Source organism: Panulirus ornatus, chromosome 68, assembly GCF_036320965.1.
Source record: "Panulirus ornatus isolate Po-2019 chromosome 68, ASM3632096v1, whole genome shotgun sequence".
NCBI lineage: Eukaryota > Metazoa > Arthropoda > Malacostraca > Decapoda > Palinuridae > Panulirus > Panulirus ornatus.
Genome location: NC_092291.1, coordinates 11,718,234 through 11,737,649, shown reverse-complemented (window position 1 = coordinate 11,737,649; position 19,416 = coordinate 11,718,234). Strand labels below are relative to the sequence as shown.

General features: G+C 37.7%; 1 protein-coding gene across 4 annotated transcripts; it reads left to right on the top strand.

The window, feature by feature from the left end:
* The first annotated feature begins 584 nt into the window (after window positions 1-584).
* Window positions 585-17,456, top strand: LOC139747368 (nitric oxide-associated protein 1). 4 transcript variants are annotated; one of them, XM_071659588.1, is made up of 11 exons: window positions 585-626; window positions 969-1,038; window positions 4,621-5,497; window positions 5,678-5,911; window positions 9,291-9,509; window positions 11,666-11,817; window positions 12,353-12,488; window positions 12,614-12,795; window positions 14,161-14,309; window positions 15,530-15,747; window positions 16,963-17,456. In XM_071659588.1, the coding sequence occupies exons 3-11, from the start codon at window positions 4,666-4,668 to the stop codon at window positions 17,142-17,144; spliced, it is 2,304 nt and encodes a 767-aa protein (XP_071515689.1). In that variant the 5' UTR covers window positions 585-626; window positions 969-1,038; window positions 4,621-4,665; the 3' UTR covers window positions 17,145-17,456. The 4 variants fall into 4 exon arrangements, with proteins under 4 accessions (XP_071515689.1, XP_071515686.1, XP_071515688.1 ...); XM_071659585.1 differs by lacking the exon at window positions 585-626 and having other exon boundaries at window positions 961-1,038; XM_071659587.1 differs by lacking the exons at window positions 585-626; window positions 969-1,038 and adding an exon at window positions 1,992-2,580.
* Window positions 17,457-19,416: the final 1,960 nt, after the last annotated feature.

Below are 19,416 nucleotides of genomic sequence, written 5' to 3'. Positions count from 1 at the left end.
GGACCACTTACCTCGCTGGGCTAGAGAGAGGAATTAAATCTCAGCGGGTGTTGTGAGTATTTATTACAAGTAAAGACAAGCGTTCACCCTTGCTACTATACAACGCTACCCTTGATTAGCTATGGGACTAAGAGCAATTCTGATTGGTTGGAGGGTCCTAAAGTCTCTGCGTACTCACACTCGTCATCTTGCGAACGTCACCAGCTGACCCCACGACTTAACCTGGCGCCTCTGATTCATACGAACATGTGGGCACACACACACCATGTTCGTAACAATGTCAATGATTCAAAAATAACATTTAAGGTCAAAGCGTGAGAAAGGCTGTCCGCATGGCTGGCGGATTGGCTTTGAGAGAGAAAAGTGGTTTTAAACGAAGAAACATCCGACTGAGTCACGGATCTTGTGGAGTTCCACAATACTCTGTCCTCCGTCCACACTTTTCATCATTTACATCAACGAAATAAAGATGGGACTCACCAGTAAAATCTCGAAATTTGCCGACGACACGAAATTAGAAAACAGCCAATTCAAAGTAATAGTCTTTGAAGATTCAAAGGGATTTTGACGAACGAGTACCGCCAGTTTTCCGAGAAGGGGAACTGGAGTCCCACGTACCGGGAGAGGCAAGTGATAATCTCTATAAGATTCTGATTTGTTTCGTATACTATCTATTTTTCGATCACTTACTTTATTAGCGTTTCCAGATTTCATCTCCACTATTCCGGGGCCCGGGGTTTTTGTTTGGGTATCCCTGAACTCTCGGTGAGCCTAACAAACCAGTAGAATGGACGAGACATGGAAGGTGCATTTCTTCGTAAAATAGTAGTCACTTATTTCATCGCCTTTTAAGTCTTGTTGTCTTAAAATTCATTAACTAGAATTTCAAAGGTATTAATGTATCACAAACGTGTATATGGAATCTACTTTGAATTTTCATATCTTTTTTTTTCTATATTTTACTTTAGGCTTTGTACGCTGCGTCCACTGACGGTTGCCTCTGCCTCCTGAACTTCTTCAAGTGCCAATTCTTATACGGTAGGTAATAATGTAAAATATCATGAAAAATTCTGAAATTAAGGTCTTTCCCCTCCTGAACTCCACTTCTACTGTTCATGAACACCTTCAATGTTAAAAAAGTAACATAAAGTACTGCATATTAAATTCCCTTCTGTTCATTCGAGCTGAATGCAGAAAGGTTAACATGCCCTTTCACCCTCCCCTATCCCAACACAGTTCCCTACCCCCCCTCCCAAAATTCCCCATTCTCCACCCCCAAACCCCAACTCTGTACCCCGACTTTCTCCTCTATTCATTCAAAACCTCTCCATTCCCCCTCCCCACGATCCAGACCCCATAAATAGAAAGTGCACAAAACAGAATACGATATAAACGATGGGGTGGCACCACCGCCTAGAATATATGTCGGGACATTGCTGTTTTTAGCGTTTCCCGTTATCTGACAAATACTCTTCCTCTATAATTTTTTCTTGGGTAAATTGAGATTTATGCCAACTTTTCAATTTTTTTTTCATTCTTATAAGTTTTTTTCTAATTTCAAAAGAAAGAAATAGTATTAGGTGTAAAGACGATGCATGTCTTGTTTGAGTGACCGATTTGGTGAGATCATAACGGGGAAATAAATCATATAGTGTTCAACCAACTTATGTGAGCGCAGATAACATGAATACCATACACTGGTTTTCTGACTTATTTAGGCTGATTTCGTGCAATTCGGGGTTTACCCTTTTACTGAGGTAATTTGTGGTAACTTAAGTTTCATTTACTGCACACGTCCTTTGTTCTGTTGCTGTATTTAGTAAAAAATGTAGAGGACCTTACAAGGGGCAATGACCCAGATAATTGTTTTTATGCATGCGGTGTGGGTACTCTCGCATGTGCATACAGCTCGTTCGACACTTTAGAGTTTGGATGCTTTGGCTGCTGGGTCGACTATAGTATATACAGGATGACCTGACTTGAGTCAACAGATGTGGTCCATCTTGGGTTGACTGCTGAATCGACAATCGTTCTTCGGAGAAGCTAACTGTTGGGTCGATTGTTATGGTCTGGTGAACTGGTTACTGGGACGACAGTTGTGGATCGAGTTAACTGGCAGTTAAGTCGGCAAATTTTTTATCCTGGTCAGCTGGCAGTTGAATCAACAGTTGCATAGTCCGGGTCATATGGCAATTGTGGTGTGGGTCACATGGCTGATCGGCAGTTGTGGTTGCGATCAGCTGGGTTGACTGGTTTGTTTACGCTAACGGTGGGAATGGAGGCTGTCTTTCTCCTTGATTTTGCCTTCAGAGCTTAGATATTTATATCATTATTCTTATTAGAAACACACAGGTGCTCATCATGGTGGACTAGCCTGAATTTTCAGTGAAAACTGAATATGATTATTTTTTTTTCATTCAATTTATGGGTGCAACTAAAGTCAACAACTAAGTTCTTGTATGAAATTAACATTTTGTGTTAATGCATTCGTGAATAGTGTCATTCTGCCATGGTAATGGACAGAGCAGTCTGTGGATCTCTGCAAATTGTTGGGCTCAACTGTGGCAATCATATTGAATGGTAAGTGTTTATTCCGGTATTTCATGTGGTTGTAAGAGATCTTAGTACCATGGGTAAAATAGTACACACACACACACCCACACACACACACACACACACACACATATATATATATATATATATATATATATATATATATATATATATATATATATATATATGGTGACCACACATCCTTGCCATAGACCAACCTTCACTGGGAATCAGTCACTCTCCTCTCTTCCTACTTGTACACCAGCCTTACACCCTTGATAAAAACTTCTCTGCTTCTAGCAGCTCATCTCCCATGCCATATATTCTTAAGACTTTCCACAAAGCATCATATTCCCTCTTCAGATCCATAAATGCCACATACAAATCTGTTTTCTAACTATTTGTCAAACATTCTCAAAGCAAACGTCTGATCCTCATCCTGTACTATTTCTGAAACCACATTGCTCCTTCCCTATATATATATATATATATATATATATATATATATATATATATATATATATATATATATATACATATATATATACACGTATTTGTCAATTCCCAGAATAGCAAGATAGAGTAAGGAACAGATGACTGAGCCTTTGAGGGAAAAATCCTCACTTGGCTTCCCTCCCTATTCCTTCTTTTGGAAAAGTAAAACTGGAGGGAGGATGGGACTATAGGTCATAAAGCTTAGTGATGTGGTGTGTGTGTGTTTGTGTTGGGAGAGAATGGTGTTAATTGAGCAGTAAAAGTTTAGTGTTTTTCATTTTGGTAGTTGCTTCATAGGCATGAAGGATCTTAAGATGAGTTGAATTGGTGTATGTAGTAAGGAAGGGATGGATGATATCCAGAGCATACTTTTCATACTTGTTTTCAGTTACCAGCAACAGGAAGTATGGCCTCATATGCTCACATCCACTCCTCAAGTGTCATGTATAATGCACTTAAACCAGAGCCTCCTATCCACAGACAGTCCCCACAGACCTTTCTTTGGTTTTCTTTGACTGCTTCACATGCATGAATTCACCCACTGACGGTACATTGCCCCCTGCATACCAAGATGCTTTATCCCATGCCCACCAGACACCCTTCTGCTTGTTCAGGCCTCAGCACTCAAAACTTCTTACACTGCATCCTTCCTTCTCCTTGTCAGTTTTCCCCTTTTCCCTGTTCCCTCCTTTTTAGGTATGTATATCTTCTTATTCGTCCTTTTCTCACTCTCCCTTTCCACATGTCAAAACTATTTCATCACACCATCTTTAGCTGTCTCATACACCTCTCTCTTACCCATGGCAATATTGTATCTGACTTGTACACTTTATAACTTTGTTTTTATTAAAAAGTATCGATGAATTATGTTGGTTATAACATGAAAAGATTTATTTTAGATAAAATATAATAACTGTTAATCAGTTCTTCATTGTAGGTATAATAAACAATAAAATAAGTGTAGTAGCAACTTGACACTCAGGATTTTTAGGATATTCTGTTGACATACAAAGCTTCTACACATCATCAGTGACTATAGTTGACAAAATATACTCTGATTTTTTTCATTATTATAAGAATATCTTAGAAATTGTAAGATTAAGTACATAATCTGCATTGCTTGAAAAACTGAGATTCTCCAGAGTTGGAAAGGAAACTTAACTGGTAAGTTAAGGGGTTAATCTGTTTATGGACGAGGGGATGAGGGAGGTGAATGCAAGACTTTTGGAGCAGAGGAAGGGTCTGCTGTATGTTGGTCAGTAAGCATGGGAGGTGAATCATTGCTGTTTCCCGATAACAATAGTTTTATTGGCATATGCCTGAGGGAAACTTCAGAGGTTGTTGACAGAGTTTTAGTGAGTGTATAAAAGGGGAGAGTAGATTGTAGATGTAAGCAAAAGTAAGATGATTAGGTGTTGACCGTGTGTGAGACAGAGTGGCTCAAGTTTTTTGGTTAAAAGAGAGGACCTAGAGGGAGTAGAGTGGTATGCATACTTGAGAGTGGATGTGCCAATGGATTCTTTGCTAAAAGAGTCAAGAATTTTACTAATGCACCTTATTTTTTGTATTTAGATCATCCTATGAAATGCATGAACTTCTGATATCCGAACAATAACAATGGCACACATCATTGGAAGAACTTCAGCTGCTAAGAACATACTGAAATGGAAAAGTACATATCGTTTTGTAGTTCCAATAACGCAAACCCCTCATCTGTTTAAGGATATAGCACTGAATAGACTCAATGATCCAGATCACTTTAGGTCTATTCATATGAACAGAGGAAGAAGAGCTATGATGGTTTTTCAAAAGGACCTCGGTAGTGAAGATACTGAAAGGAAAAAATTACCAGATATTCTTCAGTGTATCACAAACACACAGATCATCTACAGCTCTTACATTGATGACCGAACTCTTAATTTGGATTACATTTCGAGATTGAAAATTGAAAAGAAAATTAAAGCTGGACTGAAGAAAAAAAGAATAAAGGCGCCTCCTCTTATCATAGAAAAATGGCTGCATACACCTGAGGCAGTGAGTACAAGTAATGAATTGAATGGTGATGATGCAAAAAGAGAAGATCCCATTATATCATTCCCATATTCACACACTGAAAAAGTAGATTTAGAAGACATTATCAAGAAGTCAAAAACAGAAGTAGATGACTCAGACTTTATTAATTCTGGCTCAGCTGTTAAAGCAGATATTGCCTATAGAATGCAAGCCTATGAAGATGGAACTTTGCAAAGACTAGAAGGCCCAAATGTTAATCCATCTCCAGAATATTGTTTAAGTAACTCAGTAATTGAAGATGCATCAGAAGATATGATTATTGATCTAGATTCACGAAGAAAAGACTACGGCACAGCTGATGCCAGCATTCCTGTGAGTGATGTGCCTTGTGGCGGATGTGGAGCACACCTACACTGTCAAAATCCTGCTTTCCCAGGTAACTATATTGGAATTGATATTTTCTCTGTATTGATATTGTTTTTCTGTGGTTTAATGTCTTAATGTTTTATTTAGAAATACCCTAAACTATTTGATTTTTTATTTAGAAATATTCAGAATAGATTCATCTAATACATTTTTAAGAATATCCAGAGCTAATTTGTTTAATTTTCCGTAGGTTTCATTCCAAAAGAGCTTTTTGATGGTCTTGATCGTGGTCAGCTTCGTAGTGTTCTTTGCCAGCGCTGCTACTTTATGAAGTATCACAAAATGGCCCTGAATGTACGTGTCTCACCGGAAGTATACTCGAAGGTGTTAGAGCCTATCAGGGCCCAAAGAGCACTTGTGATTGTGATGGTTGATATTTTAGATGTGCCATGCTCTATTTGGCCAAAATTAATCGATATCATAGGTGGGTATGTTGCATGTATGATTACATTTTCTGAAGTCACAAGGTAATGATAATTTGACTAATTATGCTAGTGTGTTTTACCTGTGTAAAGGTGTAAGGCCATTGTTCAGTCTCTTACAGGATGGTTAAGTTTGTATTATAAGAAAGATTTTTCCATTATTCCTCGTTGATATTTATCATGGGGAACTTTTTTGTTGTTAAGTATCTGTACTGGAAGGGATGCCATAACTTTGTCAGCCCTCAGCTGAGCAACAAGAATTTCCTCTACCTCACCCATCAGTCATATGAATCTTTTTTCCATGATTGCTGCCAGTATTTATTTAATGCATTTCCTTTCCAAATGTTACATGAAAAACTTTTTCTTTTAAGAAAGATGTATAATCTGTATGAATGCACTGTCCTGATTTTGTATGCATTTCATATTTTTGGGAGTTTATCAGTATCTAGAATATCTGATTATGCAAGAGTAGGTTTCCCCAAATTAATCTCATTTATTCAGTTTACTATCTAGGGTGTCTCTCTTCATGTGATTACCCATCTGTATATTTGGAGGAAGGTTTTCATCTGTACAGCCCTATTGGATTAGCATTTTCTTCATTTAGATTATTTCATTCATCCAGGTTTCTGTTATTGTAAACGTATTTTTTGCATCTTTGACTCGATCGTTTTAGTATGTAGTTTTGTCACCTAACTGATCAGTTTCTGATGATTTCAAAGAACATACAGATATTAACATGGTCAGAGTTGTTCAGAAACATGTAAATTGTAATCGTGTCATCATCCCTCTCTCATTAGCTTAGATACTACCATGAGGTCTTTAACACCTTCTTGAGTGTAGTAAGATGCAAGTGAATGGAGCTGTCCATTTGCATTTCATTTTTGCCCTTACAGATGGAGCAAAGGTTACTGATTGTTGTGGAACAGAGGAGCCTGAAGGTTGTAGATATTTATCTTGACATGCCACTTTGGGAATCAATATTCATGAAAATGCCTGCATTCTAGATAATTGTAGGACATGAGTAAATGACTTCATAATTGTATTCAAGTGATATTTTGTTGTACAGGGTCCCTCTGCTTAGTGATGGGGTTACATTCTTAAGAAACTTGTTACTGTACAAAATGTCAAAATGAGCATTTGAAACCTACTATATAAAGAGTTATGTTCCTGAGCACTAATTTTCCAAATTTACCTCATGTGTATGGAATATAGATGCAACAATGTTGCCTGAGATCAATTTACCACTCACTCTTATCTTTTAATTTCAGTGATATTTAAGGAAGACTTAATAGAAAGTACAGTGATGAGAGCTTGAGATGGTAGTGGAGTTAGGGTTATCAGAGGGAAGACTTCCTACCTATACTAAAGATAAGATTTTACCAAGGCAGCAGGGCTTGCTCACTGCACTCACTACTTGACTTGTATGTTGAAAAACAATGCTTCAATTGCCTCTCCTCATACCATTATGTGTCCTGCTTTTTGTACAAAGCTGTTATATTCAGTTGGTACTTTTCTAGCATAGTTAGCTGTTATGAGTCTAATCATCTTTTCCATGTTTCTGTAATCACTCCATGTAAATTTCTTAGATCACCAGGTTTTGCATTAGATAGCTGTTCTAATTTCCAGGCTAGGGGATCATGTATCTTTGTTTTGTTCCTTTCAAGTGAATTTCAAGAAATTACTTAGCCTGATAATTCTAAATTATCCTTGCTAAGTTGCTGTAAGGTTTAAAACATTGTTCTGAATTTCGTCGATTTGTTACTGGGCAAATGTTATATATCTTCCTGGACAACGTTCTTTAGCCCCAGTATGTTTATGTTACTGGTTAAGTGTTTCTTTGTTCTTTATGTCTTATTTTTATGTCAGTCTGCTTTACTGGTATCCATACAACACAGCACTATTGATATTTACTTCTTAAATCTGCATTAAGTTGAGAGTAAATGTGAATAAGAGCAAGGTTATTATGTTCAGTAGGGTTAAGGGACAAGTAAATTGGGAGGTAAGTTTGAAAGGAGAAAAACTGGAGGAAGTGAATATTTTTAGATATCTGGAAGTGGATTTAGCAGCAGATGGAACCATGGAAGCAGAAGTGAGTCACAGGGTGGGGGAGGGGGTGAAGGTTCTGGGAGCGATGAAGAATGTGTGGAAGGCGAGAACATTATCTTGGAGAGCAAAAATGGGTATGTTTGAAGGAATAGTGGTTCCAACAATGTTATATGGTTGCAAGGCATGGGCTATAGATAAGGTTGTGCGGAGGTGGGTGGATTTATTGGAAATGAAATGTTTGAGGACAATATTTGGTGTGAGGTGGTTTGATCGAGTAAGTAACGAAATGGTAAGAGAGATATGTGGTAATAAAAAGAGTATGGCTGAGAGAATGGAAGAAGGTTTATTGAAATGGTTTTGTCACATGGAGAGAATGTGTGAGGAAAAATTGACAAAGAGGATATGTATCAGAGGTGGAGGGAACGAGAAGTGGAAGACCAAATTGGAGGAGGAATGATGGAGTGAAAAAGATTTTAAGGGATCAGGGCTTGAACATACAGGAGGGTGAAAGGCGTGCAAGGAATTCAGTGAATTGGAATGATGTGGTATTCTGGGGTGGATGTGCTGTCAGTGGATTGAACTTGGGCATGTGAAGTGTCTGGGGTAAACCATGGAAAGTTTTGTGGAGCCTGGATGTGTGGTTTCAGTGCATTGCACATGACGGCTAGAGAGAGTTTGAACAAATGTGGCCATTGTTGTCTTTTCCTAGCGCTGTCTCATGCGCACACAGGGGAGGAGGGTGCTGTTTCATGTGTGGCGGGGTGGCAACGTGAATTGGCAGCAAGTATGAATATGTACATGCGTATATATGTATATGTCTTTATGTAAATGGATGTATACGTGAAATGTATAGGTATGTATATGTGTGTGTGTGTGGGTGTTTATGTATATGTATGTACATGTGGGTGGGTTGGGACATTCCTTTGTCTGTTTCCTTGCACTTCCTCGCTAACGCGGGAGACAGTGACTAAGTATAATGAATAAATAAATGATATATATATTTACATGTGCGTGTGTGTGTATGTATGAGTGGATGGGCTATTCTTTGTCTGTTTCCTGGCGCTACCTCGCTGATGCAGTAAATGCAATCAAGTATAATAAATATAGATGTAGGTGGATATACAGTAAACATTTTCATTAATTGTCTGCCTTTTGTTGCCAATATTCCCAATATCATTTCTGTCATTATATGGCTTGAAAGCATTACCTTGTTGATGAATGTTATGCCCAGTAAGTTACCTTTTTGAATTTCTGGTAATTGTCCTGTAATTATGTTAATTCAAAATATATTTCATTGGATAAATCTGTTGTGACTAATCATAAGAATGTTTATAGGGACTCGTAGGCCAGTGGTAATTGTGGGGAACAAAGTTGACCTTCTTCCTGCTGATGGAAAGAATCACCTTCAAAGAGTCAAGGAATGTCTCATTGCAGCCATAGAAAAGACTGATTTAGGACGTGCAAATATTCGTCACGTGGCTCTGGTCTCAGCTCATACTGGTTTTGGAATTGAAAGTCTCATCACAAAAATACAGCATTCATGGGGCACTAAAGGTTTGTCATATTCTTTTTTAGTTGAAATTCTGTCTTGAAAGTTTGAAATGTGTGTTGTCTTTTGCCTCACATGCATGCCAATTGCTGAAACTCAAACCAGAAATACAGACTTTCTCTTCATTTCTCACATCACACTTAACAGTACATAATTCATATCATTCCTTATCTTCAATCACAAATTTCCTTTATCCCTAGGAGTAGGGACTTAAGAAAACTACCCATGTGTTTCATGTATGTTGTACGAGGTGATAAATGGGCAAAAGCAGGGAGCGGGAAACCTTCTCCACTAGTATTATAACTATCCTTAGAAACTTAGAAACAGGAGACAAGCAAGGATATGCCCTTAGAGGCTATGGCTAGGGTGTTTTAATGTGCATGGTTGTAATCAGAATGAAAGGAGGGAGAGGTGGATGTTATGTTTGGTGGAGAATCTTGGACACAGAACTTGAAAAACTTGAAAAAAAAGTTCTGCCAAGAATCTATTGCCATTTTAGCTATTTTGCCAATAGATCTTGAAAATTTTACCTTTATTCTAGCAGCTAAACTTGCAATCTAACTCCTAACTTTTTTTTTTTTACAAGCTTTTTCCATGGAATTCTAGAATTTGACATGAATATGAATTTTAAGTATAATTGAAATATTCTGCAGAAATATATGGAGGAATACTTTGCTTATATTAAAAAAATAGAATATCCTGCTGCTATCTTCAGTATAGACATATTAACTTAATGTCAGCTTCGAACATTTCCTCTCTAAGTTTCGTTGTATGGAGAAGTAAATATGTTAATTGTAATATATGATATATATATAGTACATATATATATAAAACTGGAGGAAGTGAAGTGTTTTAGATATCTGGGAGTGGATCTGGCAGCGGATGGAACCATGGAAGCGGAAGTGGATCATAGGGTGGGGGAGGGGGCGAAAATTCTGGGAGCCTTGAAGAATGTGTGGAAGTCGAGAACATTATCTCGGAAAGCAAAAATGGGTATGTTTGAAGGAATAGTGGTTCCAACAATGTTGTATGGTTGCGAGGTGTGGGCTATGGATAGAGTTGTGCGCAGGAGGATGGATGTGCTGGAAATGAGATGTTTGAGGACAATGTGTGGTGTGAGGTGGTTTGATCGAGTAAGTAACGTAAGGGTAAGAGAGATGTGTGGAAATAAAAAGAGCGTGGTTGAGAGAGCAGAAGAGGGTGTTTTGAAATGGTTTGGGCACATGGAGAGGATGAGTGAGGAAAGATTGACCAAGAGGATATATGTGTCGGAGGTGGAGGGAACGAGGAGAAGAGGGAGACCAAATTGGAGGTGGAAAGATGGAGTGAAAAAGATTTTGTGTGATCGGGGCCTGAACATGCAGGAGGGTGAAAGGAGGGCAAGGAATAGAGTGAATTGGAGCGATGTGGTATACCGGGGTTGACGTGCTGTCAGTGGATTGAATCAAGGCATGTGAAGCGTCTGGGGTAAACCATGGAAAGCTGTGTAGGTATGTATATTTGCGTGTGTGGACGTATGTATATACATGTGTATGGGGGTGGGTTGGGCCATTTCTTTCGTCTGTTTCCTTGCGCTACCTCGCAAACGCGGGAGACAACGACAAAGCAAAAAAAAAAAAATATATATATACAACACACCTACACTGTCCTGGTCTGCTTTCCATTGTCTTCAGCTTTTCTATCCTTGTGTAGAAAAATTCCTTGCAACTTAGAATGTGGTGGAATATGTTTTTTTTTTTTTTACCCATTCACTGTTATCAAGTTTCGATTTAATGATGTTGGAACCAAATGACTCACCCATATGTACCTGACCCTTGTCTGCCTCAACCCTGCGTATCACTTTGTTCTCTATGTCTATATTAATCACTTTCCTGGGTACTGTGGATGCTTTACTTGTACTCGCACTTACAGGCCATTTTTCAGACATGATAGGTTTGATAAGTTTTTGTGGGTTTTGACACTTCACAGGGCCCCCCTAAAAAGTTGATTATGCAGCAGAAGAGTTGATTATATTATATCATATTTAGATATGAATGGATTGATGTCAGAGATTTTCTTACATATATTGTACACAGCAAAGGAAATTCATTTATGATAAGTTTAACAATATTATACTTGAAGGCAGTTTAACTGCACATTACATAATGATTGTAACACTCAGGTGATATATACATTCTGGGATGCACCAATTCTGGCAAGTCAACACTCTTCAATGCACTCCTTGGATCTGACATGTGTAAGACAAAAGCTTCCAGTCTCATTCGTCGTGCTACCACTTCCCTGTGGCCGGGAACAACTTTGAATATGCTCAAGGTAATATGTTATACCTATAGTCCTTATTCTAGGTGCAGCATGTGTATTTTTCTAAAAAGCTGAGGCTTAATCTGTGGGCCATTGATTTATTGGAGGATTTCTTATAGGACATTTTGGAAGCCTTTGTGTTTTGATTAGTATTTTGATATATTGATAATGTTTATTTGATTGCTGTGAACTGAAATTAGGGGTTGATGTGATTTTATAAGATTCACTCAGAAATATATTATTTTCAGGAATACCAATATTCCTTGGTCCCAGGTTTTTCACATTTTTAGCTTTAACTGTTTGCACTTGATGAAACTAGTTTCTGTATTTTTCCAGTTGTAATGAATTCTTAAAGTCAGGAAGAAAGGAATTATTATTCTAGAAAACTCAGCAAATGTGACATAGGCAAAGAGACCAAAGTGTTGCATGCACCACAGAAATAATTTTACATAGGTTGAATAGAATATAAAGTGACAGGGCATCAGATGTTTTGAATAAATTATACCTGCACATTGATTCATATAAATCTGTGTTTTACTGTTTCCAGTTTCCCATTCTTCGGCCTGCAGGATATAATCTTTATCTTCGATTGAAGAGGCTGAGGGAAGAGCAGAAAATTAAATCTATGTCTGATAAGCTAAAACCAGTTTACACAAAAAGTGTCTCAGTTGGGACTTTGTCTGGTGAGTCTTTACTGCATCAGTGGATGCTGGGATCATCTTGTCCTATTGATTATATCTGCTTTATGAATATGTAGTTTTTATTATGATTTAATCTTGGATTTAACCTTAACCTTCATACCTCTTAGGTCACATTGGCAGAACATTAGAGAGTAAAGAGGAGCCTGAGGAGAAATTTGACCCTTTCTCAACAAATATGAATCCTTCGACAAAAATTCAGAGAAAGATTCTTGGTATAAATACATCTGATCCTCGGTATTCTTTTGGCAAATGGTGTTATGACACTCCTGGGACAATACAACCAGATCAGGTAATGATCATATGTGGTGATGATACTCATGCATATAAGAGCAAAGGGCTTGTTTGTGGATATGAGCAATCAGTGTCATAGTTTTTGTAGGTAATAGTTGGTAGGCAGCCACTGACCAGGGAAGTATATTTCTGGTACTATGTATCTGGATATTGGGAGGGTTAGTGATGGCTGCTTTGTGAGCCAGCACTTCAGTTGTTGTCATGTTGCACTCCTTTGACCTAGGCAGCTCTTTTCTTTCTGCCTCACTTACACATGAACTGCTGGCATTTTTTGAAGAAGCATACAGTTTTCTCCTTGCCACATACAACATTTGAGAACACTTAACTCACACAACTTATTCTTCACATCTCTAGATTTTCCTGCAGTGAGCACTGTGTGCTAGTCCTGCTGTTGGGCAGAATGGTATGAGCAATAGATAGAAGTAGTAGGTAGGAACGTTTGGTAGAAGTAGTAGGTAGGAGCATTAGCTGGGAGTATTAGGTGGAAGTAGTTGGTTGAAATATTAGGTAGACACAGTTAGAAGTAGTAGGTGGGAACATTAGGTAGGAGCTTATGAAAACACTGTACTAGAGTTGCCCTTTGCCTGTGGTATGTTAAGGGTGTGGCACTAAAGCATAAAAACTGGCTGAAGTTCAACAGTTGTGGAGACTATTGCTGTGGCCATTCGCTTGAGGGAGTTCTCAAAGGGAACATGCATCAAAGACATAGATAGAACTTTCCATCACCTTGCCGATGAAATTAGCATGATCTTGGAAGTGCTGTGTTTAGAAAAGTAAAGAAAGGACAGAAGTTGGGATTTGATTCAATGCAAGCAGCAAAAGTTCTTTATCAGTACTTTAGTGAAACTATTCTAGAGTAGAATTATCCATGAAAACTGCATATTGAAATAGTTTTCAAGAGGGATACACTGAAATTGAAGGAGTGGATGCAGTGAAAAAGTAGGAAGATTTAGGTAGTGCTGTTCTGTGGGAGCAGTTATTGAGGATGAGGATGGTGTGTTTAAGGAGTATGAGCATTGATTAGGGTAGGTAAAATGACAAATTCTTTGGGCAGTGTAATTGATGTATGATTAATTGAATGCTGAGGTTGAAATTGAAGAACACAATGGAAAGTTATTTGTATTGAATTGTAGTAAGTTTAGTGGAATGTCAGAGATATGTTCTAACTTTAGTGTCTGAAATGTCTTTGCTTTAGACACCCTTCTCTTAATAGTAGCATAATCTTCGTTGTGTAAGAATAATTTTCAAGGAGGTGGGCACCACAGATGTGCTGCCGTTGAAGCATTTATCAAACATGTCTGTAATATATTGAATGATAACTAATGCATAAAAACTTTCCCTTAAAAGTTTTTCTTTTTCTCAGGTAATTAACCTACTGTCTCATGAAGAACTGATGAAGGTGATTCCCATGAAGCTTATTCTTCCTCAGAGTTTCTGTCTTAAGCCTGGACAAACCCTCTTTATTGGAGGTATAGCCCGTCTTGATCTTTTATATAGTACACAGTCTGTAAGGTAAGGGACCTTAATGGATAATAATATGAACTGTGAACTTTTATTTTGCTCTGTTGTTAGTAAGAGTGTTATTAGTACAGAGATGAGGAGGCTTTTAACTACAGTTTTTAAGAAAGGAAGCAACAGAATTTTTATGAATATTTCATTATTATGCTAATGGAAACTAATTATTCTTATAGAAATAGGGAAACCTCAGTTATGTTAAGGCCTCAGTATTAACAAATGTCTAGTAATCATTCTGGATTAGTAAAACATATTTGTCACTGATTTCCATTGCTTATCACTCTAAAGAATATTATATACATTCATATGCATACCTATTATTGCATAAAGCATGATACATTGGAACTCCCATCTGTTAGGTTATCAGTGCCCAAGCTAGTCTTTTTAGATTGTCTAGACCCAGTGTTTTAGGGAAGGATGATGTTAAAAGTGAAAACAAAAAGTGTTCAGACTGTGAACTTGGCCCTGACAATAAGTCATGAAATCTCACTTGTTTACATATTTAACTGCTTTCCTACTGGGACATTTTCTTAGGGCCCATGGTTAGTTGCGGGTAGAGTAGCAGAAATATCTTAGACAACAAGGACAGCAAGCAAAATTTCATCTCCATTTTCAAGGGAAAAGGCTCTGTGAACTTAAAACCCTCACCATAGTATACAAATAGGTGGTTATGTGATTTTCTGCCACAGTTACCCTTGGGCAGATTTAAAGCCTCTTGCCTTTCATTGTAATTCACTTCACTTAATTCTGGTACCATCAGTGTTGCCCTTCTCTGGACCTTCTCTGCTCTGTTCTTCTTTAGATGCAGTGACACAAAGGAGGCAAACTTCCTTTGAGCATTCTTTACCATCCAAAGTGTTACCCTGTCATTCCATGGGTGGTGCAGAGCATAAGTTGTTGTTGTAGGACCCACATATATCATGAAAGTAGTTGGAGTTAGATTTAAGGTGAATAGCCTTATTCTTGGCAGTTTGGTGATTCTTGTGCATCAGACTCAGTGACAGTGTATCGTTGACTGTTGTCAGTTTGTACTACTTCCTTCAAGGTATTTTGTTTTATACCTATCTATCATTGTTCTGAAGGACTGAATTATTCTAAGTAACAAAATGACTAGTGTGGGACAGAAAAAAAAGCTTAATGGTATTATTTAATGTAAGAATAGCATACCATAGTGTGCATGTTTACTCCATTTTTTTTTTTCTTTTCATATTCTTAAGGTTCACGGTCTTCAGATCTGAACACATCCCAGTTACAGTCGTGAGGACTGTGGATGCTTCTACATTTTATCGTGAGTACCTTGGATCAGAACTACTTGGTGTTCCAATGGGAAGTAAGGAGCGTCTTCAGCGTTGGCCTGCACTTAAACCAAAGAATATTAGGGTATATAGCACAGAAAAGCAAAGAAGTTGTGCTGATGTGGTACTGTCTTCTGCAGGTGAGTTTTCTATCTGTCTGATTGTATCTCTGACACCCTTTCCCTCCAGGAGTTCCCATCAAGACGGTGGCCATGACAAAATGATTTATATATCTGTCTAAGAGTAAATTCTTTTAATCTTTTCAACATGTAACAGATCATTTATTTCGTTTTTACATAATCTTTCTATTTATTCCAATTTCCAGTGTTTTACAAAGCAGAATGGCCCTTCAAACTTGAATAGAAAATGTTCCATATGTGGCCACTCAGTCTACTTTTGTATTTTCTCTTCTCTGTTAGTATTTTGGAAACTTTTTCACTTTTCAACAGGATGGGCATCACAGACATTTTGTCCATTCCATTGCTCACTCTTGCATGGTAATATATCTTTTATGTGCTTTATGTCCTTACTCCAGATTCCCACCATATTCTCATTCTCATTGTTGTCTCACTCTGATACATATCTTCAGCCAATTTTACATTCATCTTTTCCACATGTCATTACTATGACTGAGCTCCATGCTTTATTATCTAAGCTGACAGCACATGAAGGAAAAATATCCTTTGGTCACCATTATGTTGCTTTGGACCCTTAGTTAGATAGAAATGTTTATATAGCAGTGAATGATATCAGACAGACAGAAACTGTAGGTGATTGGGTATTTTTCTATTATCTCTTGATGAAAAGACAGAATATTTCTCTAACTTCTGAAAATTTGTTTTCTCAGGAAGAGGGAAAACAGTTTCTTATGAAATGAAAAAAATCATCTAAGAAAGAAACAGATAGAGTCAGCTTCAAGGTACCCTTGGAGAAATTAATTGTATTTGCAACATGTTGACTTTCAGTAGTTCAGAGAAGTAAAATAAGCTTCAAAGTACTCTTGGAGAAATGAATTATGATATATTCACAATATATCGACTTTCAGTATCACACTAACCACAGACTTTACCCTAATATGTTCCCAAACCATTCTTCCTCCTTAGCCTTGCATTTTGTTTCGCTCAGATCTAGAAAATCAATGTTCCTTTCCTCAAAGATACTATCTATGTCTCTTCTCATCTTGGTTTTATCCAAACGTATTCAGACATCTCAGCCTGAGCCTTCAAGGAGGATGAGCACTCCTCATTTGCTTCCTTCTTCTGTTCCACCTTTTAGAAAGTGTAATTCAAGAAGGGAAGGGCTTCCAGAACAGTCCTCTTTAAGATGGTATATATAATTAAAAGTTTTTCTTACAGGGTGGGTTGCAATTACTGGAATGAAGGATCACATCATAGAGATGAGAGGTTGGACTCCAAGTAGACATGGCATATATATTAGGGATCCTCCTGTATTACCTTTAGCTGTCAACCTGAGAGGACGCCGCATAAGAAATACTCCAGTATATAAATCTCACAAAATCTTTGTTCCAAGATGCTAATTATTTTGAGTATTATTGACTTGGTAATGTTTTCTCTGTTCATTTTTTATTGTATTGATTTTATCTATGTACATATGATAGATATGGCAGAAGTTTCACTTTATTACTCTTGTTTTATTATTAGCCTAAATGTTTTACCAGTCTCTCTGTCTGTAATATGTTTATGCACTTGCAGTGTAAGCTGAGATTTGTATAGATGAACTAAATAGGGTTTAGAATGAAATGAGTAAAATGTGTTGCACCAAGGGCACTGTAGTCAGAGATTATAGCTGTAATACTTGATCCAAATTTATAATAAAAAGTTTTATTTTACTTATCAATATGATGAGTGCCACTTCCTGGTTGTAAAGCTATTGTACACAGAATCTTCCTCAGACAATTCATTTACTGTCCGTCTGTATGTCTGTCAGTATCAAAGACCCAATAGCAAGGACTGAAACAACTGCTGAGGAACTGTTTATGTTGGTTGTCCTGTCTTATAAGTATATTCATTGTCTGATGCTTTCAGTGATATGAAGGAGGTTTTAAAAAAATGAAGGTTGCCCCAGAAAGCAAACACAAGGGGAAAGTAGATATAAAGAGCTAGGGAAATTGGAAAAGTTAAAGAAAGAGGATCATCACTCCTGCTCTGATACTTGATGCATCAGGAATGGTGCATACTAAACCATGAAATTCTTTTGTTACCCTGAAACCCACTCTACACTGAGTACTTGGAATCATTGTAAAGCTTTTTGAAGAGCCAAGCACTCTTTTACACAAAGAAACTGAGTTGACTAGACATGTACTAATAAATCTTATTTGGTTTTTACCCAAAAGCATTTCCAACAACAGTAATTCAACCTTTCCAACTTAATCAGTCTATTACTAGCCTTCTAACCATTGAATTCGCTTTTTAGGAACTTTGTTTTCATCTAACAGCATTGGATCATTCAGATTCTAATTCCCCCCCCCCCCCCCCCTTCATTTTGCATTGAATCTATTCCCTCCTATTTTCTCTCCATACAGGGTCTAACAGGTTCTCTCCCAGCACCAAGGGGTCAAGTGGTATGGCTCAGATGGTATACCTCCTGTTCTAAAGGAGTGTGCCTCTGAGCAAGTGCCAGTCCTTGTCTGCCTGTTTCAGTTCTGTCTAAAAACCTAAACTTTCCCATTTGCTTGGTACAGCTCATCCCCATTACTTTTACATCATCTATTTCCAAATTCTTTTAAATTCTCAAACACCTAGAATTCCATTCACTTTATTCAGATCACCAGTATGGGTTTCTGGATTTGGTAGTGTTAGTCTACTGGTGATCTTTATAATCATCTCTGGCCCTTCCCTCTATGCGATTTACGAAAAAATCTACATAGCACTCTGTGTGGCACATGTCTTTGCTCTATAAACTCCCTTCCTTTGGTTTCACAGCTTTTCCCAGTTCTCTAATGCATAGTCAACTCGTTTCTCCAGCCCTCATTCCTTTACTCTCTCTCTCTCTCTCTCTCTCTCTCTCTCTCTCTCTCTCTCTCTCTCTCTCTCTCTCTCTCTCTCTCTCATACTGATCATATTTCCTCTATCAACGCGACCTATCCAGAATGGCAGACCGTGGAAGCTCTAACATAAATTCAATGGTGCAAAAACGCTATTTCTCAGTATAAGAATCCCTTGTTTCCCTCTGGTCAAAAACACCACAATTCAACCCTGTAGTGATATAGACATATATGTAAGGAAAGTCGCATTCTTTTATTTTCAGAGACATGAAATTATTGAACCCAGGGTTAATCTAAATCTGATCATCTCATTCTCTGACCCCCAATCTATTGGGCTATGGGATAGTTGAAAAAGAAAATGGATTTTCTCATTGTAAGGGCCTCAAAATAATCGGTCCCTGTCCCCCCCTTTATATACACCACCGATTATCGATTAGTAAATAGTCAGATATAATGGTACATTGAACAGTCATCTGAAAGAAAAAAGGTTGATTGGGAAAATGAAGCTTCTCAGCGATTCCGTTGGTTAAATTTCCTGCATCTTGGTTTGAAAGGCGGATTACTTTGGGAAGAGATGCCACTCATACCGGAAACACAAGTAAAATATGATAATTCAAGTTACCGGAAGAAAAACGAAGGAAAAAAAAAGATATGTGGTTGAGTGAACACAATGAGCTGCAATATCAGTTTTGAATTCTATTTATTTCCTTCCGAAGCCTACTTGACCTGTTACTGATATTTCATAACATAATAATTATGAATGAGACTGAGTGTCCCTACCAGTACTTTCGGCAAACTATAAGCC

Bases quoted from the DNA above. Each gene is read 5' to 3' on its own strand.
- LOC139747368 (XM_071659588.1), top strand. From the start codon at position 4,666: ATGGCACACATCATTGGAAGAACTTCAGCTGCTAAGAACATACTGAAA. The intron at 12,796-14,160 runs GTAATGATCATA...TCTTTTTCTCAG, and splicing joins GGACAATACAACCAGATCAG to GTAATTAACCTACTGTCTCA. The intron at 15,748-16,962 runs GTGAGTTTTCTA...TTTTTCTTACAG, and splicing joins TGTGGTACTGTCTTCTGCAG to GGTGGGTTGCAATTACTGGA.